This window comes from Aethalodelphis obliquidens, unplaced genomic scaffold (genome assembly GCF_003676395.1).
Source record: "Aethalodelphis obliquidens isolate GAN/ISIS:26980383/991018 unplaced genomic scaffold, ASM367639v1 scaffold5, whole genome shotgun sequence".
In the NCBI taxonomy this organism is placed as follows: domain Eukaryota; kingdom Metazoa; phylum Chordata; class Mammalia; order Artiodactyla; family Delphinidae; genus Aethalodelphis; species Aethalodelphis obliquidens.
This window is the reverse complement of record NW_020837949.1, coordinates 27,298,229-27,323,996: the sequence shown is the minus strand read 5'-3', so window position 1 is coordinate 27,323,996 and position 25,768 is coordinate 27,298,229. Positions and strand designations below refer to the sequence as shown.

Genomic DNA, 25,768 nt, shown 5'->3' with positions numbered 1-25,768 from the left:
GTAAATGTAATTCCCTTGTATAAATACTGGAAAATAGAGAAAGAAGAAGGTTAAATTCCCATCATGCATGTATGGACAATTAGTTCAAAATATAACCCAGAATTCTTGAGCTTTTTCTATTGCCCAAATGACTAGACGCCACTGTGGCCAAATCAACATGTGATACCATCTGTTTCCAGTCCATAGTTGGTTGATCCACTGATATAAGTCATCTGAGTAGCCTCAACCTCTGCTTCAGCACTGATGATCTGCTGGGCCACAGCCTCCATGATGGGCATCACCATGGCAGTAGTAGAGGTGTTGCTAAGCCACATAGATAAGAAGGCGGTACTGCTCATGAACCCCAAGGTCAGCCTGAAATGAGAGGGCCTTTATTATGAAGTGTGCTCTCTAGCTTCACCAGCTCCGTATCACTTAACTGTAAAGGATGTTGTTCATGAGTTGTGAATTAATTTTTTCAAAACATAGAAGGTTAAGATTCCTCCCAGATGAGGAACTCTGAGGAGAGCTATAGCCAGGTAGAAATCAAAATGGCACATGTAAGGGCAGATTTCTTACGAGGTTTGTCTCCCTGAAAACCATAAGAATCTTCTCTCTGAAACCAGAAAAGTGATAAAACTTATAATCAAACTGCAAGTTGGTAGATGGTGTAACAGCTTATAATATTACACCAATATTTGAATGCCCTTTACAGATGACACATCTTCAAATACTAGTAAGATAAGGTGCAGTCAGCATTTGCATTTAAGATCCCTTATCCTTTCTTTTATGTTTGGGTCGTATCTCTGATTATTAGTATATGTGCCAAGGAGGCACAAGGGCAAGGAGGGAGGTTAATATTTATAAATCTGCTTTTTACTTGTTAACTACTCTGGTTCAATATATGGTGGGTGGAGGAAATGGGTAAAATCACTAGCTAAAATGAGGTTTCAGAATTTTCTGTAGATTCAATTATTCATGCTGTCCTGAATCTGACATCCCTGCCTGTTGTCAAGACTGGATGTATTACACTGTCTCCTCTTACAAATAGAGTAATTCTTCTCCCTTAAAAAATAACATACCTAATAGGATTTTAAACCATGTCTATAAGCTTTCAAAATCACAATTGGGAAAAAACATGATCTCTTGAGTAGGAGGTCCAAGAAAATCATTCAGAAGCACATCTTTCCATATAGAGCCATTTATGAAATTCTCTGAGTCTCTTTTGAAATAGATCTATAAGAAAATTCCACACTATAAATTCCAACTACAGATAAGGTGGATATTTTCTATGTGTAAAAGAAAACTTTTAAGAAAACTGTTTAAACAAGTGATTCTTAATAAAAAAAAAAAGAAACAATTTTAACTTCAGGCACTGGCAAAACAAGAAATCTTTCAATACACAAAGGGTGGGAACTGATAAAACTTCTGCGTGGTAAAAATGCCTTAAATTGAAAAACCGCTTAGTGGTATAATGGACAGGACCCTTGCCTCACTGTGCAGTGCATGACCTCACCCCCTGGGGCCAGTGAGCAGGTGGCCAAGGAAAAGAGACACATTTCTACAGCACTTTAAGAGGCATGGAACACCATTTCATTGTAAGAGTGAAATACCCTTAATACATGTCGTAAAATTTTTAAGTAACAGATATTTTAAAAAATGTGTCTGATCTGAGTTATTGAATTTTTTTTCTATTTAACAAAATAGTTTGCTCCATAAATGATAAACACAGATGTGGTTATACCCTGGAACGAATTATGCAACATAATTCAATACAATTTTCCTATGTTTTAAAGAAAGATGAGAAGGGAAGAACCACCTAAGGCTTTAAAGCATAATGCCATTAGGTAAATGATTGTGACACTGGAATTTTTTTTTTTTAGCTCCCATCTATGTTCTTAACAAGAGCTAGAATTAAAACCAAAACAGCCAGTTAATTTAATGGAAAAAAGCATTTATTTTAGTGGGGAAAATCAGTCTAATGAGTGATTTCACATTCTATAAATGAACCTTCTTAATTGCTTCACTTTGGAACAGTTCATTTAAAAAGAGAAATGTTCACCCTGGAATTTTTCTGCACATATTTGTATCTTGTCGGCAATGTCTTTGGTTCTTAACATCCTCCCTGATGATCAAGGATACTCTTGAAAGAGACTTGAGTGTGCAATCAGCCAAATAAACAAGCTAGCACTGAAATCTACTCTGATGTCTGTCAGTCTTGTCTGTTGAGGTTCAAGGCTTCTCTCAGCTTTGACTCCTACAGCGCCTAAAAGGTGAACGAGTTGTGTGCACTTATTCCAGCCTCCCTGTAGTTAGACCTGCAGTGGGAAAGTTTTCTTTCTTTTCCTCCTCCAACTCAAGTACCTTTTTTTTTTTTTTTTTTTTTGCGGTATGTGGGCCTCTCACTGTTGTGGCCTCTTCCGTTGCGGAGCACAGGCTCCAGACCCGCAGGCTCAGTGGCCATGGCTCACGGGCCCAGCCGCTCCGCGGCATGTGGGATCCTCCCAGACCGGGGCACGAACCCGTGTCCCCTGCATCGGCAGGCGGACTCTCAACCACTGCGCCACCAGGGAAGCCCCTCAAGTACCTTTTATATCACTTTCATATTTGCAGAGAAAAATAAAGTCATGACTTACACTGCCATACAAATGATTGTCTGGATATGCATTACTTATCTGTTTATTTGCTCTGCACAAAAATGGTCTGTTTGGAATGTAAACCTGGAACGGTAAACACAGTACTTACTTACCATGCTGGGTTCACACCCACCATCATCACCATTCTCAGAGCAATCCTTTTGTGCAGATTCCATTTTTCTATTGATGTTGCTAAACAGATGACTCCAGTTAGCAGTAGGTGAAAATCTTTGAAATAAGCAGATGCCACCTGAAATTACAGTTAAACCCATTATTTACGTTGGTGGGGGGAAAACATTGCACCAGAAAGACATTGTTTCACTGCACTTAACTTTGACCTTCAACTACATGATCTTTCTATTTTGTTGAAAGAAATGTAGATGTGTTTGAATACAAATTTAAATAAGTTCCACATCCTTACCCAGAAACAGTAGTGCTATGAAAAAACTATATAGAAAAGAAAAAAGGGTACCCATATACTAAGTTTTTAAAGAGCTGAGCAACATCAGGCAGGTGCCTTCTATGCCTTAATTTCTCCATCTGTAAACTGGGGTTAATTAGTTTGTACTCCTATGGCAGAACGGCCATGACTATGATCTGGGAAAATCTCAAGTCAAGTTTTGGCGTGCCAATATCTTTATCACCACCATTATACCAAAACTGCAGTCACTCTTGTATCTTGAGTGGAGACTAGTAGAGTATACAGATACTTGGGCAACCACTTGCAGCAGGACTTACCAAGAGTGCTCTGAAAGGTACATAATACTTTTCTTTAAAAAAAAGTTTCTGGGCTTCCCTGGTGGCGCAGTGGTTGGGAGTCCGCCTGCCGATGCAGGGGACACGGGTTTGTGCCCCGGTCTGGGAAGATCCCACATGCCGCGGAGCGGCTGGGCCCGAGAGCCATGGCCGCTGAGCCTGCGCGTCCGGAGCCTGTGCTCCGCAATGGGAGAGGCCACAACAGTGAGAGGCCCGCATACCAAAAAAAAAAAAAAGTTTCTGTGGTCAAATAAGTTTAAAAAACAGAGTTTTCTATGATTCTAGAATTTTCTTTCTTGTAGGCCTTCTCAAAACCTTTAAACACTAGTGTATACTATCACTCTCAAAGTGTGGGATACCCTATACTACTTATTTTTCAAACTTATATAATCATAGAAACCTTATTTAAAAATACCTCATGGTACTGATATTCAAGAGACCTGACTTTACAAAATGCTTGGCTTAAATTGAATCACAAGGCTGTGGTAAAATCTTCTCCCGCGGAAAGGCGAAGAGAACTGTATCATGGGTATTATGGGTTAGTTAAAAAACAGAAGTCTCCACCCACGTTACAGGACAGATGAGCCTCATGAAAGCAGTACTGGGCCCAGGCAGAAGATAGAAATCCAAAGGTGATAAATTGCATGGCCTGGCATCTTGAACATGACATCTTGCCTGAGAATGTTTCAGCTGTGGTTTAGGCAGTTGTGTGCTGGGTGGCTGAAAGCTGCATGGAGATAGATATTCTGGTTTCAATGCATTTCATGCTTTTAATGAGAAACTGAATCCATTTTCTTCAGATGGGTACCCTTAGATTGTATAAAGGTAAGAAACACCTCTCAGCATGAATAAACTCTCAGCAAGAACAAAATGGAAATACATGTGAAAGTTAATTTGGCCTTATCTTCTGAAATGGCAGGTTTCTGGAAAAGAAAACAGGGAAGCTTTTTCTTCATTAGAAACAAAAATTGCTTTTCCAACACTGTGTGAGACCGAATTCTGTTGACTAGAAAAAGCTGATGCAGGACGTGAAAGAACTGGCCTTTTTCTTGGGAGGTAGGCACCGGGCATGGATGTCAGCCTGGGAAGATTGGACACACATTTCTCCTACTGACACACATGACTCAAGAAGCCACAGTCTGTGTTTTGTTTTTGTCCACCTGAAGGTGGACACACATGCAGAATTCTAGAGGCAAGAAACAGCTGGAAGTTTGGAGGACTTATGTGGAAGCCTTATCAACAGGATTATTGATCCTTTTAAATACAGCTTTCTCACTGGAAGTAGCAGCATGAAGTAGGGAATCTAATTATGTCAAACATTCGCAGGAGAACTTACCTTCTTGGAAGGCATGATCCCAAACATAGGGAGCATTAAGGCAGGCAGCAAAGCTGTTACCGACAGAGGCAAAGCTTCTGTCAGCCAAAACGTGGCAACGACAAACAGGATGTAGGCACATTCTGCTTCCTGGACAGAACAAAGGCAAAATGCCAGGTGAAATAATGAGGCTGGGAAATTATCATTCAAACCACAATCACATTTGCTGGATAGAGTCGAGTCACAGAGAAAGTTATGAAGAAACTCTGAAGGTCCCTGCCCCTTTGAGTTGGGCAGCAAAATGGTTATTTCTGAGGGGTTCCAAGAGTCAAAATTTAATACACATGAAAAACCAGTGACATAAAAACATCCTTATTTGTTATGTTTCCTTGACATTTTCTTCAAAACAGACAACAGCATGCAGTCAGTTTTCTGTGTTCATGTCGGCGTATATAGTTGTTTGCCCTCACCTTCATTTGGCCTGTGAAATGTACTCCCTGCCTTTTCACTGCATTTCTTGGTTGGGTGGGAACCATGCACACTGACCTTCCTCTCCCTCTACTAAAAAGGGAAAATCAACCTAGAAGAAAAGTATTGGTGTACTTTTTTACAGGGAAAGAAGGACAGTGCCCTGTTACATGCATGGATAAGACTGAATTTGCCCCTGAGTGACACAGACCTGGAGGTGAAGAGCCTCTGCTTTGCTTTTTAGAAAGACAGCTGAGCTCCTGGGAAGACACAGGGGGACTCAACAGGATAGAGACTCTTAATAGAACGTTTTGCTTTGCTAGGTATAAAACTGTGGGTTTCTGTTTTAGGGCATTGTTAAGGAATGGTTGGAATTTGTCATTGTGTTTGGCTTATATAAATAATTTTGATATGAAATCACCCAGGATGTACTAAGTGATCAGTAAAGGTTAGCATCTCTTACAGGCTTTGTTTTGCTCTCACACTGCTTAATCTCTGCAAATTCTGGGCTGTGTTTGAAAAATTTACAAATTTACAAAAACTGCTGTCTGAGTTTACCGAGGTCTTTTATTTAAGGCTTTCCCAGGACAATAACATTTCTAGCTCTGCTGCCCTCTGATTCACCTACCTCAGGGTGAGTCCTCTGGGCCTGGTATTTACTCATCCAGAAATCCTGTACTTTCAGTGGGTTTCTAAGAAATTCTTAATAAGCCATGATTGTGTCATGTCTTTGTTGTGCTTTTTCAAGGAGAAAGACTAAAGGTGTTTTGATGTTGACAATATTACACAAAGTCTGCCTCTATAATCTTGACAAACAATGAAAAACAGTGAAACAAAGCTGAGCTTTGACTAAATCTTCCTGACTTGCTCTGGAGAGAATCTGTGAATATGAGCTTAATTTAAAATGCCAGTGTAGGGCTTCCCTGGTGGCGCAGTGGTTAAGAATCCGCCTGCTAATGCAGGGGACATGGGTTCGAGCCCTGGTCCGGGAAGATCCCACATGCCACGGAGCAACTAAGCCTATGTGCCACAACTACTGAGCCCGTGTGCTACAACTACTGAAGCCCATGCACCTAGAGCCCGTGCTCCGCAACAAAGAGTAGCCCCCACTCCCGGCAACTAGAGAGAGCCCGTGTGCAGCAACAAAGACCCAAGGTAGCCAAAAATATTAACTAATTAATTAATTAAAAAATAAAATAAAATGCCAGTGTAGAGAATGACCAGGCCTGCTTTTTCTCTTAGTTAGAACACGTGGATAACCCCAAAGCTCTTCATTATGACCCTATGTTTTCTATCATACTTACAAGAACCTAGATTTCAAAGATAAAATGGACCTTTTTATTATCTTGCTTTTTAATCACAACCAACCAGTCTCTTGGTCCTATCCATCCCCCTGTCATTTTACCTCTAAAACCTGACCTTCTGCTTCCATTCTACTTCCTCCACTGCAGGCAAGGCTGTTCCAGAATGAGGTGATCTTTCAAAAAATCTGCTTCGTTTTCGTCATTCCCTTTCATGAGGCTGGATTAAGGGACTAGCTACCCTGACAAGTGTCTGGCACACCAATCTATAAGGGACGGCAAAAACATCAGAAAAATAAATAGAATATGGTACCAGTGAATTCTGTTCACCACACATAACCCCTGCCATAGTGTTGAAATTTCACTTCCACATGGGTCTACTTCAGCTAGACACTCATAGTCTGCTCAGATGGGGCAACTTTGGGGACAAAATAAAAAGCAAAATTTCAAGTATTATTTGCTTGTGTAGATGACTTTCATGTTTTAACTGGCCCAGCCCTGATTTAAAATGATCAAGTCAGTGATTTTTCAGTTGTTTATTGAAAAGAATCCAAAATCCTCTTCTTGCATTCAAGGCCACCTTCACTCTAACTATAAGACTCACTCCAGGGCTTCCCTGGTGGCACAGTGGTTAGGAATCCACCTACCAATGCAGGGGACACGGGTTCGAGCCCTGGTCCAGGAAGATCCCACATGCCGCAGAGCAACTAAGCCCGTGCACCACAGCTACTGAGCCTGCGCTCTAGAGCCCGTGCTCCTCAACAAGAGAAGCCACCGCAATGAGAAGCCTGCACACTGCAACGAAGAGTAGGCCCTGCTCGCCACAACTAGAGAAAGCCCGCGTGCAGCAACGAAGACCCAACGCAGCCAAAAAAAAAACCAAAAAACAAAAAAACCTCACCCCAGTACTTCCTGAAATAATTCTAAAGAGTCTTATCTATATTCCTTCTTCATATTTGGGTTCTGATCCCTGCTCCTCATCATACACCCTTCTAAACTCTAATCCATAACATTCAATCAGGCAGTCATACTAGTGAGCCCCCAGATACTCTTTTTTTTTTTGCGGTACGCGGGCCTCTCACTGTTGTGGCCTCTCCCGTTGTGGAGCACAGGCTCCGGACGCACAGGCTCAGCGGCCATAGCTCACGGGCCTAGCCACTCCGCGGCATGAGGGATCTTCCCGGACCGGGGCACGAACCCCTGTCCCCTGCATCGGCAGGCAGACTCTCAACCACTGTGCCACTAGGGAAGCCCCCAGATACTCTTATGTGACGGCTTCTACCTGCGTGTGACCATACCTTGGCTTCTTGGACCCTCTGACCTAGTTTAACTATGTAGACAAAGCAGTTGCGAACTGATGGCCAAATCTAGCAAAAAGTACAGTTTACTTGACGTACAATGGTGTGTGTGTGTGTGTGTGCATTTAATTTGAGTCCAGATTTACAAACAAGCAGATTTCATATTAGATTTAAAATCCAGATTTCTGGCTTCTCTTGAAAAACGAAGGAATTCGGTAACACTGGAATCATATTCTTCCAGGTCAATAATTCTCCAGACTTGAGGACTCCGAAATTCCCCTTTAGTTCTTTTCAGTTCTGTGCTTTTCAGTTTTTTCAGTTCTGCACAGTACCTCTGCACCATCTCACGCACTCTCTTACCTGCTTGGCCTTAAACAGCATTTGAGTAAAATCTCTGGTAATAAAAATGCTGCCTACCTGCTCTTCCTTGCAAATCACCAAGTGAGAATCAACACTTGGATCGCTCATTTGGATTTCTCTGCCTACCAGCTGTGTGGTCCATGGACCAGCAGCATCAACATGATCTGGGAGCTTGTAAACAATGCAAGCATCTCAAGCTCTTCCCCAGGCGTTCTGAATCAGGATCACCATTTTAAGGTTCCCCAGGTGATTCTTACATAAGTTACAGTTTGAGAAGCCCTGGGTTACTACCTCGTTCGAGGAAGTAACCTTTCGGACCTTCCCTTTTATCATTATCCCTGGGTCCAACTTGCAAACCAGAAACGTGCTTCCAGTAAGTGTCTTTTTGCTCAAGCTGAATCCCTAGACTCATAATCTATTGTGAAAACTTGGCCATTCTTCAACGTGAGGTTCATATTTACATCTTGTCTATGGAGCTTCCCACAAACACTTACATACATTTCATATTTCTGCCTATGTGTCCCAGGAGATTACAGCTGCATCTGGCTAAGGCACTATATCTGTTGTCCCTGATAGCTACATTCCCACAATGTGTAAGAAATGCCTCTTTTTCCCGTATCTTAAGGAAGCTCGAAGTCTAGAAAAGGAGGAAAACAGATGTATCCCCCTCTGAATGGGTAGGATGGCCATCTGTGTCAGTTTTCATGGCATAGTGCTGGTTTACACCTGTTGGGCAGGTATCCCTTTTGATTAGCAATCACTTTCATTCTCCAAAGTGTCCCTCTTTGGCTGACAAATTATGCAGTCATCCTATTGATGGATCTATCCTAGGACTACCTCCTTCCTCAAATTCCTGTTTTCCATTATGTGATCTTTCTTGGTCAGGCTTGGAGTCCTGGACAGGAAAGTGTTCTTTCCTATTAGCACTTTAGGCCTTCAACAACACAAGGTTAATCCAGGCACAAAGTCAAGTATTTTAAGAATCTTATATTAAATATATATAGGATTTTTTAAAAAAAATCAAAGATCTGTGGATGTTTTTGTTAAGAAAAAGAAAGAGACAAAAGATAGAGAAAAACATTTCATTTGTTATTTACATCATATTCAACAAAACTAAAATGAGGGTGAATGATTTTGCGTGAACACGTTCTTCTGATGAAGAAGAAAGCTCAGGAGTTATCTCAGTGCTCACAACTCAAAAGTCATTCTGAATGTTTGAACCATTCTGAATGTTTGTAGAACCATCTCTGAGATAGAGGAAAAAATTGCTTCATTATATCACTGGAAATTCTTAGAGTGACCCATTATCTCTAGCTCTACCATCTTTGTCTCTTTAATTTTTTTCTCTTCCCTCTCTTTCTCCACCTTCTTATCAAGCCCCCTACTCCTAAAACAGAAGGACACCACTGTAACCACCATTATACACCACAATCACCAGTACTACCACCATCAGCAAACACTGATACAACAGTAAAAGACCAATTGTCAAGTAAGTTAGACTGTGGGTGAATCATTTTCCTCTCAGTCCCTCTCAAGTCTAGTGAAAATCGTGAGTACCTCTGTTGTCTTTATTAAAATTAACCTTGCAACCATAACAAGTAAAAACTTGAATCAAATTCTGTTCCACAGATAGCAAAACATTTTAGTATTATAAATTCTTGAACTGAGTGAGAGCAACACAAGTAACGTCTACTTTCATTTTGTTTATTGTGAAGGAAAATATAGGAAGGAAAAAAGATTCAAAATTATGAGTAAGACTGATCTTACAGAAATATTTTTTAAGTCATGATCTCTTCTCAAAATACTATATGAAACAAAGGGGGAAAAGTCCAGAGGACTTCCCCAAAAATAAAAACACCGATTTTCTGTTAAAAAAAACCTATACACTTCCAAAAGTTACACCGAGAAGTTCAGCAAACCACATCCACCAGGCAGAGGCAGCTATGCAGAATACAGATATTGTAAATTCCATTCGATAGTGTGAGGTGTAATGTCACTTGACTGTGTTTTCCTGGTCTGTGTGTGTACGCTGTGCCTTTCTGGCTCATTTATGGGCCATCTCCACCTTTCCTGTTAAAAGAAGATTCTCTCAAACTACCAGAGAGATTACGTGCAGATGATTACCAACCAATATGGGCAAGAAATTCCTGTTCCTGATTGACATATACACATTACTATATATAAAATAGATAACTAATAAGGACCTCCTACTGTGTAGCACAGGGAACTCTGATCAGTACTCTCTAATGACCTAAATGGGAAAAGAATCTAAAAAAGAGTGGATATATGTGTGTGTATAACTGATTCACTTTGCTGTACAGCAGAAACTAACACAACATTGTAATCAATTATACTCTAATAAAAATTTAAAAACAGAGATTCCTGGTCCTTGATATTTTTGAAAAAATGAAGCATAAGAAGCCTTCTAGCAGTATATGTTTTAAAAGCATTTTTTAAATTATGAAATATGAAGAACATATGGAAAATTATATAATAAACACATTCGTACACATATTTTTAAATGCTGATATTTTGCCACAATTGCTTGAATTTTTAAAAAATAAACAAAACATTCAAGATTTATATACACCACTCCACTTCCTTCTCTGAAATCCTGAAAGTCAACCACTGTCTAGAATGTGTGTCCTTTCTATCCATGCTTTTGTGATTTTACTACATGTAGCCTTTAATGCATTAATAAACATCATGTGGTTTTGAGATTAAATAAGATTCTCTGTATATGTGATTTTTCAACTTGCTTTTTCACTCAATGTTTTATCTATTTCAAGTGCATTCATGTTGATACATGAAGGCCTATTGTTAATTTGTTTTAAATGGATAGAGCATTTCTTTTTATAAATACATTAGAATTCATATGTCCGTTTTTCTACTGATGGCTGTTTACGGGCTACGAACATCTTTGTACTTAGTTCCAAAGTGAATATAGGAAAGAGATTTTCTAAGCTAGTGTATAAAAGCAGTTATCGAAGTTTCTGAGTGGAAAGTATGCAAGATGGTTGTATCAGTTTATACGGTATTAGCACCAACAATGTGAGAATGTTCCGTTTCACCAACCATTGGCATACTGGACTAATTTATTTATTGGACAATCTGATGGTATGGAAAGTTCTTCTTAATTTGCATTTGCTTGAATACCACTGAAGTATTTTTTTCATGGTTATTGAACATAATTGTTTCTCTCCTGAAAATTACCTTATTTATAGTCTCTTTCCATCTTTCTGTTCAGTTGTTTATTTCTTTTTATCATGAATTTGTGGAGTTATTTTTAGATTCTTAATAATATTTCTTTATAAGTATATATTTGCAAATATTTGTCTTACTCTCTGACTCATCTATGAAATTGGTTTTATTCTATTTCTGGTTGATAAGAGGATTTTAATTTTAATGCAGTTATTTTAAAATCCTTTCTGTTATATTCTGTGCTTTTACTACCTTGTATGAGAAATTCTTTCTATATTCTATTACATTCCCATATTTTTTTCTAAAACTTAAAAAGGCTGTTTTCAAGTGTAGGGCCTACATTTATTTGTAGAAGAATCTGGTGCCTTTTTTCTAAATGTATAACCTAAATGCCCTGGCTTTTTTTATTAGATGGTCCATCTTTGGTCCATCTAATTTATGTTGCTATATTATTTCCTGTGCCAAATCGCTACAAATGCAGGCACATGTGTTTATGGACTCCTTGTTTTGTCCCTCAATCACCTACTCCCCCGACCGCCTTTCAAACATCAACTCTTGCAGAATTACTAAACTCTTTTAACTACTATAGCTTTTCAATAAGTTTTACAATCTGTACCTCAAGTCCCTTATCTTACATTTTTCTCAAACTTGCCTTGATAGTTTTAGGCTTTTACATTTTGAATTTTAGATTTTTATTGAAATTACACAGAATTTATAAAACAAGAAATGGCCCTAAAATATTCCCATCTATGAACACTTTCATTCATTTAGGTATTCATTAAATTCCTTCTATAATATTTTGAAGTTTTCCCCATAAGGGTCATGTAAATCTGTACTAGACATCTTCATTATTGTTGAAAAAAATGAGAAATTAATCTAATTATCATCCTTTTGTATAATTTTTGTTCTCTTTACTGTTTGGTAGCTTTAAAATTTTCTCCTTATCTTCGGTGGTTTGAAGTTTCATTTATGATGTGTCTAAACATGGACTAATATTTAATTAAATTATTTTGTACTTAGAAATGCATATTCTATCTGAGGATTCATATCTTTTTTAATTCTGAAAATTTTAACCATTATTACTTTGAATATAATCTCTCTTCTAGTCCCTCTTTTTTCAGGAATACCTTTTACATGTATGTTGGAAATTCCGAATTCATCCTTCAAATTATTCTTTCATGTAAAGCATATTTATTTATTTATTATTCTGTCTGATTTTTAGGTGAATTTCTAGTATTCTTTCTTATCAGTTCACTGATTATGTCCTCAAGTGTACTCAGTTTAAAGTTTACAGTTTATTATATCTTGAGTTTTTAAAATTTAATTTTTAAAAGAATTTCAGAGACTTTATTTTTCATTTCCAAGATTTCTAACTAGTCTTTTTTTTTATATTCACCTGCTCTTGGTTTATATTTCTTTTTAAAAAAATGAGGATTAATAGGTACACAAAAAACTGCACATATATATTGTATACAGTTTGCTGAGTTTTGGATATATGCATATACCTGTGTAACTATCACCACGATCAGGGTAACAAACATATCCATCATGTCCAAAAGTTTCCTCAGGCCCCATTCTGGGTTTTGTTTGTTTTTGTTTTGTGTGTGTGTGTGTGTGTGTGTGTGTGTTAAAAATACTTAACATGAGATCTACCCTCTTAAAAATTTTAAGTGCACAATACAATATTGTTAACTATGGTTACTGTGCTGTGCAGCAGATTTCTAGAACTTACTCATCTTGCATAACTGAAACTTTTACCTGTTGAACAACTCCCCATTTCTTCCTCCACCCAACTTTTGGCAACCACCATTCTACTCTCTACTTTTATGAATGTGACTATTTTAGATACTTCATAAAAGTGGAATCATGCAGTATTTTTCCTTCTATCACTGGCTTATTTCTCAGCATAATGTCCTCCATGTTGTCGCAGATGACATGATTTCATCCATGTTGTCTCAGATGACATGATTTCCTTCTTTTACTTTAAGGCCGAATAATATTCTGCTGTCTATAGATAACACATTTTTCTTTATTGATTCATTCATTGATGGACATTTAGGTTGTTTCCATATTATGGCTATTGTGAATAATGCTGCAATGAACATGGGAGTACAAATACTTCTTCAAGATCCTGATTTCAATTCTTTTGGCTATATACCTGTAAGTGAGACTGCTGCATCATACATATGGTAGTTCCATTTTTAATTTTTTGAGAAACCTCCATACTGTTTTCCATAGTGACTGCATCATTTCATATTCCCACCAACAGTATACCATGGTACCAATTTCTCCACATCGTCACCAACACATTTTTTAAAAAAATTAAAACCATTCTAATAGGTGTGAAGTGATAACTCACTGTGGCTTTGATTTGCATTTCCCTGATGATTAGTGATATTGAGTACCTTTTCATATGTCTGTTGGTCATTTGTATATCATCTTTGGAGAAATGTCCATTCAAGTCCTTTGCCTATTGTGTATTTTTGGTACCCTGGTCAAAGATCAGTTGACTACATATGCATGGATTTATTTCTGATTTCTCTATTCTGTTTCATTGGTCTATATGTCTGTCTTTATGCCAGTAAGATACTGTTTAATTACTGTAGTTTTGTAATGTGTTTTGAAGTCAGGAAGTGTGATGCCTCAAGCTTCATTCTCTTTGCTCAGATACCTTTGGTTATTCAAGGTCTTTGTGGTTCCATATGAATTTTAAGATTGTTTTATCCATTTCTGTAAAAAATGTCATAGGAATTTTGATGGGGATAGCACTGAATTTGTAGATTGCTTTGGGTAGATGGACATTTTAGCAATATTAAGTCTTCCAATCCTTGAACATGAGATGTCTTTCTATTTATGTGGGTTTCCTTTCATTTCTTTCATCAATGTTTTAAAGTTTTATAGTTTTCAGAAGGTGAAGCTCCTGGTTAAGTTTATTCCTAAGTATTTTATTCTTTTAGATGCTATTGTAAATGGGATTTAAAAAATTTTTTTCTTTTCTCATAGTTGTTAGTGTGTAGAAAACAACTGATTTTTTGCATTGATTTTGTCTCCTTCAACTTTACTGAATTTGTTTATTAGTTATAACAGTTTTTTGTAGAGTATTTACAGTTTTCTACACATAAGATCATTTTACTTCTCCCTTTCCAATTTAATGCCTTTTATTTCTTTTTCTTGCCTAATTGCTCTGGTTAGGACTTCTGATACTGTATTAAATAGAAGTGGTGAGAGTGGGCATGCTTGTCTTATTTCTAATCCTAGAGGAAAAGCTTTCAGTTTTTCACCATTGAGTATGATGTTATGTACTCAGGGCTTGTCATATACATCCTTTATTATGTTGAGGTTCATTCCTTCTATACTTAATTTGTTGAGAGTTTTTCATCATAAAAGGATGTTGAATTTTGTCAATGATTTGTCTGCATCTATTGAGATGATTATGTGATTTTTAAAAATCCTTCATTCTGTTAATGTGATACATCACATTAACTGTTTTGTGTATATTGAATCATCCTTGTATCCCAGGGATAAAACCCACTTGCTCATGTTGTATGATCCTTTTAATGTGCTAATGAGTTTGGTTGGCTAGTACTTTGTAGAGGAGCCTGTAATTTCCTTTCATTGTATTGTCTCTTTGCCTGACTTTGGTATGAGGATAATGTTGGCCTCATAAAATCAGTTTGGAAGTGTTTGCTCCTCTTCAATTTTCTGGAACAGTTTTAAAAGGATTGGCATTAATTCTTTTAAAATATATTTGGTAGAATTTACCAGTGAAGCCCTGGTCCTGGCCTGTCTTTGTTGGGAAGTTTTTGATTACTGATTCAAGCACCTCACACTCATTATTGGTCTGTTCAGGTTTTCTGTTTCCTTATGATTCAGTCTTCATAGGTTGTATGTTTCTAGGAACTTATCCACTTTTAGGTTATTTAATATGTTGGTGTGTAATTGCATATTGTAATACAATATTATATATTTCTATTTTAAAAATAATTTGACATCTATTGTGGATTTTCCCCCTTTCCTCATCTATTGATTTCCCTGTTATTTTCATTTTATTTGGAGTGTTTTCATCTGTGTTGATTTCATTGTCAGACTTTCTTGGTTGTCTTATTTCATTTTGAAATTTTATTTCCAGATTTACCCTGTATGGTAGTTGTTTTGTTTTTGTGTTTTTTCTTTCTGTACTCATTATTTACCATCTAGAAGTTTTACAGTTGCCTCCAGCCAGTCCTTAGCTCATAGTACACAGTGTGCCTTACCTTGTCAGCCTGAGGTCCTGTCCTCCCAGGACAATGCAAATCCTGTCATCTAGCTGGATCAGGAAGCTTGGATCAGCTCTGCCTGGGAGGCTGGGCAGAATCTGCTTCCTCTGAATGCCACCACAGAGAGTGGTCAGTCTAGCTTTTTTTTGGGCCTGTCATAGTTGCCAAGAAAACCATTCTCCAGCCCTTAGTTTGTGGCACTAAAATTAACTCTGACCCTAGAATGATGTGGGAGCACTTCAGACCACAGGTTCTCACATCTGCTCTGCTTGCCTGCTTTTCTGACCCATTCTGGTCTACAGAGTTGTTTATTAGCTTTGTGTTTATGGTGGAGAAAGGGATGAGGGGGGTCTTAATTGTACAAACTTCATCTAGACTGGTAATCACAGCCTTTAAAGATAGGAAATCTTATTTAAAAGATGAAGATATTTGCCAAATAAATAGGCAAATCTGTTTTTCTGACTTATGACTAAGAGGAGGGGAAAATAACATTTATGAATGCCTGCAACATGCCAGATATAATATTTGTTTTATGTAGACCTTACCAAAATTCTATAAAGTAGGTACGGTAATTCCATGTTGAACTTAGGATCAATAATCACATTGCTAGTATGTAGTAGAGTTCAATCCAAGTATATCCATGAGAGCACATCTCATTTCATTTACTGCCTTATTCCCAGCACTTAAACCAATGCCTGGCATACAGTAAGTGCCCAGTAATATTTATTAAATGAATGAAGCTTTTTTCCCTCGGTGTCTTTCCTACAGCTGTTTTTATTCATATATCTTGATCCCTATATAAAACAATCCCTCTACTAGGCATAAATTCTTTAGCCTAGGAATCTCTTTTCTTTGCCTTGTTCTCTTTTCTGTTTTCTCTCCTACTTGCCTGGCACTGGATGTTTTGGCGCTCATCCTGGTGGGTGAATTGTCTCTATAGTTCTCCTGAGGTTCTCACCTCTCTTGCTAATAAGCTGAAATTGGAACTAAAACTTTTACTTGCATAGGTCACTTCCCAGTAGCTGCCACTCTCCCACTTTCCCATTTCACAATATTAGTCGTATGTTGTCTTAACCACCCCAAGTAAGCACAGCCGGGAACTTGCTACCGAGGCAGAAAAGGCAAATGACCCTATGACTAGGCAATGTGGATGATGACTCCCCCCTACTGAAGTTCTGAGTGTCAAATTATCTTGGGAAATGTGGCTGATTATATTTAAAAATCACCTTGGTTCTCTTTCAAATTATTGTTCCGGGTGGAATTGAAATATAAATTAGGCTTTAAAATATAGTTTTTTCACCTCTTCTCCCCCTTTTTAATGACATACTGACTGATATTATGGAATAATTTCACTGAAGAATTAGTACATATGTAGGTACCATCTCTCAGCACAGCTTGAGAAGAGCAGGACCAATCACAGGCCTCACTCACTGCAATTGATTTTCAAAAAAGAATGCAAAGCAATTAAGACAGGAGAAAAATAATGCATTCTAAATCTGTGTGCTACAAGAAAAACACTATTATTATTTGACAGAACCCATAAAGGGCTTTGCATGGTTCATGACACACCTACCCCTACTGCTGCAGGAAATTCTCAAGACTCAATCCATATTAACTGCAAAGGTTAAAGTGACTCCATCTTGGAAGATGGAGAGTAAGAAGCTCAACTACAAAGTCAAGGAAAAATAATTAGCATTTCTAGTTAGTTTTCAGCCCAAAATGGGTAGCCGGGAAAGGCAATTGGTGGCTCCACTATGTCAGTTACAAGGGAATTTTTAACTCCTTTTCATCTAACTTCTAAAAGCAATTAGCAAAGGAGACATGCTGTATTCACACCCCATGCACACAGTGGAACTGGACATAGCCATAGAGATCATCTTGTTCTCCAGTGCACCAGGGTGTGATAACATTTCAGGCCATGGATTAACTGCTTCCGAATCATGATGAGTCTGTTAAATGTGCAGCATCCTGGACTTCTCATCCATAAGTACCTCAGGAGACTCTGGGGCAGCCAATCCACAAATAACATTGAAAACTCTTTTAAGTCTTGTCCATTTTACAGATGAGGACATGGGCCAGAGGGTAGCATGACAGAATCACTTGGCGAGTTTTTCAGAATATGCTAGATAAGTTGGGACAGCCTAGCTTATGCTGTGGCAAAACCCCCTAAATCTCAGCAGCTTGAAACAACCAAAGTTTATTTCTTGCTCACATTATTTGGTCATCAGGGGTCGTGGTTGCTCTGTAATCCAGGCAGTGGGAGACCTCATCTCAACATGTGTTTTGTAATTACAAATGCAGGAACAATGGTGCACGAGGTTGTAAAAATCTGATATAAATGCCATTAAGGAAGCAACAGCATCAATGGGCTTGGGAGCCAGACAGCTTGTCTTTAAATCCTCCCATTCCCCTTAGAGGCTGTGTGACTTTGGGCAAATTGCTTAATCTCTTTGAGTGTCTGTTTGCTCATCTGTAAAATGGGGATAATATTGACTATACTAATGGTTGTTAGGAGGCTGACAGTAGACATTCACATATACTATTGTTACCAACCAAGGCATAAATATGTATCATGAAAGGAAAAGAAGAGCTTCAAGGAAGAGACACACTCCTGTTACACCTACATTCTTGTTCTGTCCCTTAGTCGCTCTCTATACTCTATTTGAAGTTCTTTCCTTTCATCATCTCCTTTCTCCTGTATCTTATCCCTCCTACAAGATCTAGCTATGTACCATATCCTTCTGCTGCGAGAGGTCCTTAATCCATCCGTTCAGCACAGTTATCAACTATCTAACTGTGTGACAGGCACTGTGCTTGGGCCGGAGGAAACAAGTTAAACAACATGTTCTGTGTTCTTGAGGTATCTGCAGTTTAGAGGGGGAGGCAAAGATAAAGGCAAAATGGAATACATGCTACGATGGAGGCCGATGTCTCCACGACTGTGCAATGAGAGCACGGAGGATGATTCTGTTTGTATCACAGCCCAAGCCGCCTTTCCCAAGAAGGACAGGGTGAAAGGAGTGGGCATTCCAGGAGGAGGATGCAGCATGTGCAGAGAAAGAGAGGGAAGAACAATCATGGGTCTCCTAGGGCGGCAGATAGTGAAATATCGCCGCCATGGGAAATGTGAATGCAATGCGGGAGATAGGTACTGGGGGCTTTGGGGAGGGCTATTAGGAGGAATAAATGGCAAAATCCCAAAGATCCATCAGTATATACATGTTTGGTTTAGATATTTTCCCCCTGTCGGCAAAAGGGAGCCATGGAAGATGTCTGACCAGTGGTACAATAGGACGAGGTTGACATTTTAAAAATAGCCCTCTGGCAGGAGACTCTGGGGGAAAGAGTGTGAAAATGGTCTATGAAAGAGAGAGGAAAAGACAGGATTGAGGAGAGCAGTGCCAGCAGGAACGGAGATGAAGACACAGATGGGAAGCGGGTGGATTCAGGAGGTAAAGCAACATAGACTGAGTGATGAGGGCTTAGGAATATCTGAGGGATCTGACATGACACACAGATTTCAGACCTGGAAACGGGGTAGCAGATTCTCCGAGACAGGGGAAATAGAAGGAGCAGCAGGTTGTGGGCAAGTGGGATGTGTGTGGCTGGGGGAATGGAGGGGCTGAAGAACAATGAATCCCTAGAGGTATAGTCACCTTTTAATTACACGTCTATAACACAAATCATTTGTTTCCATCATTTGGCATGGATTTATATACAACCTTATTTTGTGATGAATGTTGGCCGTGGTATATATTGACTTTTCAGCAATTGTGCAAGGTACTTGAAAGCAGAAACATTAAACTGCGTAATGTGCCCCTGTTCACTGAGCACAATACTTTGGGCCTAGCAAGTTCTCGTCAAATATTCATGAAACAAATATATATCACATTTGGATTTTCTGGTTTTGTTCATCTCCTACCACATTAATTAGCATGATTCCATGCCTTCTTTTTCTTGCCCTCCATCATTCTGACGCTCTTTTGTATCTAAAATGTTCACTTTCTTGGAGTTTATAGCATCTCCCCCCTTTATCTTAAATCTCTACAACAGTTTAGACCAACATTAAAAACAATATCAACTGTTTCATTACTTGATTTGCCCCTTTAAAAGTTCTGTATGTTTTCTCAGAATTCTGCCCTCCCTCTTCTCTCACCTGTGGTCTTTTTAAATTTTCTCCCACTCATTTTCCTTTCCTTTGTCAGACTTCTCAACCTACCACTTTCCCCCTTCCATCAGAGCCTTTATCACTTTAAGGTTTACATTTCTTTACAAGAGCTACCTTTCTCCCACCTGTTTAGTTTTTCTAGATGGAGCACCATAAGACTCTCATTATGTATCATTTCTTTTACTTATTATAATTTCTATTATAACTTTGAAATTTACGGTGCATCAGATGCATAGATTGTGAAGGAAACTGAAGCAGGTGGCCCTCCCAGCTGTGTTTCCTCCATCCCTAACCTGGGCCGGTCCAGCGCCCTAAGGCTCTCTGCTCGGCTGACTCTTCCCCTCTCCTCTCTTCAAGTTTCTCCTGGTGTAAAATATCTTCCAGAGAAATCCTGAAGTATCTGACAGAAACCTGAAATCTGGTCTCGGATTTACAACCAGTCAACTAGGGAATGCTGCTCAGTATCTGTGTGGCTGTTTTCCTGTCTCCTTAACTGAAAAAAAAAAGGGGGTCCATAATGAATGGGTAAATTAGATGGAGTGACACACCTGGAAGGATGCTGTCTACAAAGAGAAAATATTATTGTTCAGTTTTCTCCTATTAAAACTCCTCAAACAAACTTGGCCTTCTTTTTATCATTTTGTTCCATCAAAAGAAATACAAAGAAAAGCCAAGAAACTAGAAAAATAAGCAAAGAAATAGTACGGAGTTCTGAGAAGTAAAATTAACAAGCTGCTAGAAATAGTCATAAAAGAACAAAGTTGCACTGTGAATATCACTGGGACTACGGCACGTAGCCTAGGCCAATTTTAACAAGTTTTTATCTGGGAATATTTAAGATATTCCCTCTCCAAAAAGAAAAATTCAGTGCAATTATTAATTTTATTCAAATATTTACATAAATATCAATTACACTACAGGGTTGTTTTACTGGCCACTAACTACTGATTGGGAAAGGACTAGGACTACCCTTATACTTATGTGATGATTAAAAAGACAGTATTTTTGATGTTTCAGTGTAAAGCAATAAGGAAATACAATTCCTTTAGTAAAGTGACATTTACACCAATGTGTTAGGAGTATACTTATTACCCTCGGAAGCTATAAAGACACAGGTACTCAGTTGTGGTTGAGATCACTGGCTCTAAAGTCAGACAGATGTTGATTGGAAACATCTGTATAGCCACATTTTGGTAAGCTATTTGCATGTTTCTATCTCCATTTCTAATCTGCAAAATTTGACCAGTTACAATACCTAATTCATAAGGATTCAATTTGAGCTTCTGTTTGACTTATGCTCATAGGCTTCTGGGGTGATATCAGTACATATTTTCTTTCACTATAAAATATTATTTCCATGAAAACACTGAAATACACAGTTCCAAGGTCTCTTCCAACTAGAAGATTTTAAGATGCCCACTAAATGCCATGACTCATGGTAAACATTTGGGCACAGGTGTGAAGGGAAGGGGCACCATATCCTGACAAGCTGATAATACAAGCGTGTATAGCTGGGACTCTGGGACGTTCAGCAAATGACACACATGAGCCCGCTACTCCAGTTCTCACAGGTCCGCCCCAGTGGTTAGAATCACTGCAATTCTCTACCTTTTAAAGACATTGAGTTGCATGAGGTCAATTGAGGAAATGGCAAAGATGCACCTCTTCTCTGGTCTGACCTGTCTAAAGCATTATTGTAAAGAGTTATGCCTGAGTTGTTCAGAAATGATTATCAAGCCACACTTTATGTGACTCTTCAAAATAGAGGATAAATCTTCAAAAGTACAAAATATAGAAAAGAGTAAAACAAAACCACTGTTAAATCATGAATTCTGAGTTCTGACAGAACCTGAGTTCAAATCCAGTTTCAATAGCATCTGTTTGGCCTTTGTTGGGTCACATGTCTGCAAAGCGAAGCCCTTCCCCTCCCTTTTGAACGTTACATTGCAAAGCCACTTAGGGGCTCTCATAATTGACACTACATTTTTGAATTAAGGTAAAATTAAGGTAAGCGTTAAGGCTGGTCTATAGAAACAACTCAATAATCAGAAGGAAAATGAAAAAAAATCAGCCAATAACTTACTGTTTGTTGGTTCTACATCATGTAGATTCACTGAGCTTTTATAAAGCAAAATTGACTTTGTTTTGCTTGACTATTATTGTGGGTTTGGAAGCAAGCATAGGGTTCTCCGGTTTGGTAACATGAACGTTACAATAAATTGATTTGCATTCATGTCAAAGTAAGCCTCTACCTAACTTTTAAACACTCCAAAGGCCCACATCCTCTGAAACAAAGTTTTGCTCTCCTTGTATGCAGCAGTTAAAATAATATTCTTTGGGTTTGATTAGCAGTTGATTGAATGGTTAAGTATGCATTTAGAGTAAACAAAAAATGAAATCATGTTACTGTACTAGAAAAAAATCCTCCCATTAACATTAATTGAGTTTTAACAAATGAGTTGATTAGAGGGAAAGGAAAGAGGAACACAGTTTGTCAAATGCAACTTGTTGCCAGGTTTCCCCACAGACCTAATGTGCACTTTCTGATTAATGACTCATGCACGGAGAATGTTGCTTTTTATTAATTTAATTGTTCTTCCTTTTCAAGGAGCTTATATTCACTTCCTCTGAAAATTATGGAAGATACTCAAAGTGTCATATGTGTATATGTCAAAGGAGCAGCACAGATGATATGCACTCATGGCCAAAGTTTGTCTTGACTAGTTTAACTTATTTTCTCTGCCATAAGTAAGGACTTATACTGAGAGTAACCCAGAAATATTAAAATAGAGCAAGTGTCCAGGTATGAATCAGGATGTACTCATGGTAGGAGTCAGCCAGGTCTGGGGGACAGGTAGGACCAGGGGAGTTGGAAAAAGAAGGCCTTCATGCGCACTAGATGGAGTGACGAGTCTTCAAAGCAGGTGGGGGTGGGCATTCAGATGAAATCCCTATGTCTGTGATTCACATTTGTCATCTAGTGGCTGCCAGAGACTCACAGAAGAGTCCTCAGAACTAGCTGGGGTGGGAGGGGCAGGGGGAACAGGGGAGGATAAGTCACAAAGAATTTGCAAAACAAAGCCAACCAAACCAAAGACCATGGAGTGTGCCCGCTGTTTTCACTAGACATTCTCTAAAACTTTGGGGGTTCAGAACAATATTTGACGAAAAGTGGGAGAGAGTTCTTCCCCCGCTCCTCGGGGCACTGTGAGACCTCCGTTGCACCTCCTCCTGAAGGAAACACCCCGCAGCTGTGGGTGGCAGAGGCCAGATCCCTTGCCGGCTTTGCAGGTAGAGGAGGCCTTGACAGAGTCAAAAGAGACTTTTCAGTAGCTGATGCGACTTTCCTTCAGACAGTGGCAGACTTCTGAGGGAGGGTGGAGTATTATAATTACTGCAATTCTATTTTTACCCAGACTAGTATAACCTTGGTTAATGCTTATGAGAGAAGAACATCAGAAAGGTTCTCTTCTACTCAGAGAAAAGGCATCATGGGGTGGCGGGAACTGCACAGCTGTGGGACCAACAGATTTGGGGAGATTCTCACTAGCCCACTTACTGTGTGCCAGCCACAGCTCCAAGTAAGTGCTTGATGAGTGCTTATTTATTTAATCCTCATAACAAGCCTGTTACTCTCTCACTCTTACATATGAGACAATGGAAGCACAGAGAGGTTAATTAATTTGTCCAGGTCACACAGCCTCTAAGTGGAAACCTGGGACCTAACTCTGACTCTGGTGACTGTCCTCTTACCACCAAGAGACACTCATCTTGCCTGGCGTTGAGAAGGTGCTCACTAAGTGTTTGCTGATACAGTCATTTCCCCAAGGTATTAAAAATGCATTGTGTTTATTATTCTGGACTTAGACTGACCACACTTAAAAGGAAACAGAAAAATCCCTACAAGCACACCAAAATGATAAAAAATCTCAAATGCTCAGAACATGTACAGTTATTTATTAGACTTTTCTGATTAACCAAGGAAAATTACTTCATGCTTTCAATGAAGCATAAGGAAACTAGATTTCCAGAAGATTCCGTGGACCACACCAAGCCACGGAGCTGTCAAGTAAATTAGTTTGCGCTAGACCCTCCCTAGGACTCCCAAGTTTTCTTCTATCTCTTTCCCCCAGTGTCACATTGCTGCCTCGTCTCAGGGGAAAGGATTGTGTTAACCCAGGATGCTCTCTGGAGATTGATAACTAGAATGACAGGATCTCAAGGGCTGTGATTCTTTTGCCCTTCCTCTCATCTGGTTGCCAGGCAGAGAACAATTCTGACTGAATATACTATTTAATTATTGCAGTTAATCATACCGAGGATCAACAACATTAATCATTAAAAAGGAGAAAAAATGGACAAAACACAATGTATAACCATCCTGATTTCAAGCCCAAGGTGTCATCACCCATTCAGCTCTGAGCCAGACAATTACATAGCAACAATAAAGGACAATTAGATAAATCAGAAAACCCACCAGCCCATTCTCCGGGTTCACTTACCTTGTTGCGGAGGATGAGTGGCAGTGGCAATAAAATCAACAGAGTGAAAAGTACAAGGAGAAACCGGCGATAAACTAAAATATAACTGAAGAATTTCATTGTCCCAAACTGGTGCCTTCAATAGTGTTCTCCTCCAAAAAAAGGCAGACGTTAAATAGCCAACCTGGATTAATATTTCTCTAGCCCATCGTCTTCATTTACTGCCCCAGACTCACCAACGAGTTAAAATTAAATCTCGATTTTTATTGTTTTACTGTCACAATTCACATGGAGAGATAAGCTCAAGAGTGTTTGCAAGAACTCAAAGACCATTTTCTGTTATGTTTTTGAAGGGCAAAACTGTCCTGATTTAGTCTGTGCACATTAACTGGAATGTGAACTGGCCAAGTCTAGGAGAAGGCAAACCATGAGGCTGGCTGAGTCTGCCCACGATGAGGCCCCTCCTTACCTTTTGATGTTCCCTGAATTGGAGGCTCCACACTTGCGTGGTGCCTTGAGCAGGTCTTTACTGGGTGGCTCCAGTACCCTTTCCAGTGAAGCTCATTTTCAGTTTGTGAATCGAAATAGCAACCCCAGTAGTAGGAATTCCAGTGTGAAAAGGCAAGTTTTTGCTACAGATGGGTTCTTCTGGGACTTCTCAGATAAGGTATTGAGGCAGCCGAATGCACTGCCTTTGTGGAGTTTGGCTCAGAGGAGAGCTCCTGACCGCTCTCATTTAGGACTTCTCTGTTCTCATTCAAAAGATAAATACCACTGCTTCTGAGAGTGAATAGTATTTTTCTCCCCAGTACCACACTCAGTTGCACAATAATTTCTTCACTGTTCGAAAGCAAAGTTCCGTGTTTCTTGGACTCTATGACCTCTTTGGATAGGAAACCAAAAGTTACCATAAAGTCTTCCATAAGCCCTCACCTGTAAGACTTTTTCAGAACTGAGTTGATACTATTGCGCTGATACTGACTATATTGACTGTATAATTATCAGGGAATTTGTACAGAGATAATTTGTACAGAGATATGGCCATTCAAGAGGAGTGTGTGTGTGTAAACAGGAACTGTTCTGACAGTGACATGGAGGATCTGTTTTGAAACACCTCAGGGCTAGGGACTCACTGGTTAGTTTCTCATTGTGTCATAAATTAATCATACAACAAACCTCAACTAAACAACTACTATGCATCTGGCTCTAGGTATAAACAAAACACATTTCCTTCTATAATCTATAGTCAATTTCTCTTGCCACAAATAACCTTAGTTTTAAATAATCTGTGGTTAGCATTTAGACCTTATTTCTATGCCCCATGAATATAACTCTGCCTTCTTTTCCCTTCAAGAAAGATAATTCTTTCACCAACACTCACCTCACTGTATTGTTAATGCGGATGAGAAAACATTTTTTCGCCTCTAAAAGTCTAAATTTCTAAAGATATATCATATATAGTGATTCAGGAAAATCAGTAAGCAGAAAAAAAGTCTCCAAACCAGAAAGGCACATTACATCTTGAATTTCTCAGGTGAAAAAAAGGAGG

At 38.9% G+C, this 25,768-nt stretch overlaps 1 protein-coding gene across 1 annotated transcript in view; it reads right to left on the bottom strand.

The window, feature by feature from the left end:
- The window catches only part of SLC13A1 (solute carrier family 13 member 1), a 76,656-nt gene extending 51,359 nt beyond the window's left edge, over positions 1–25,297 (bottom strand). The window contains exons 1-4 of the mRNA XM_027102064.1: positions 24,241–25,297; positions 4,708–4,836; positions 2,729–2,865; positions 167–354 (exon numbers count right to left, since the gene is read on the bottom strand). Coding sequence (XP_026957865.1) covers positions 167–354; positions 2,729–2,865; positions 4,708–4,836; positions 24,241–24,339 — 553 coding nt within the window. The 5' untranslated portion in view covers positions 24,340–25,297. The remainder of the gene's footprint in view (positions 1–166; positions 355–2,728; positions 2,866–4,707; positions 4,837–24,240) is intronic.
- Between the last annotated feature and the right edge of the window lie 471 nt (positions 25,298–25,768).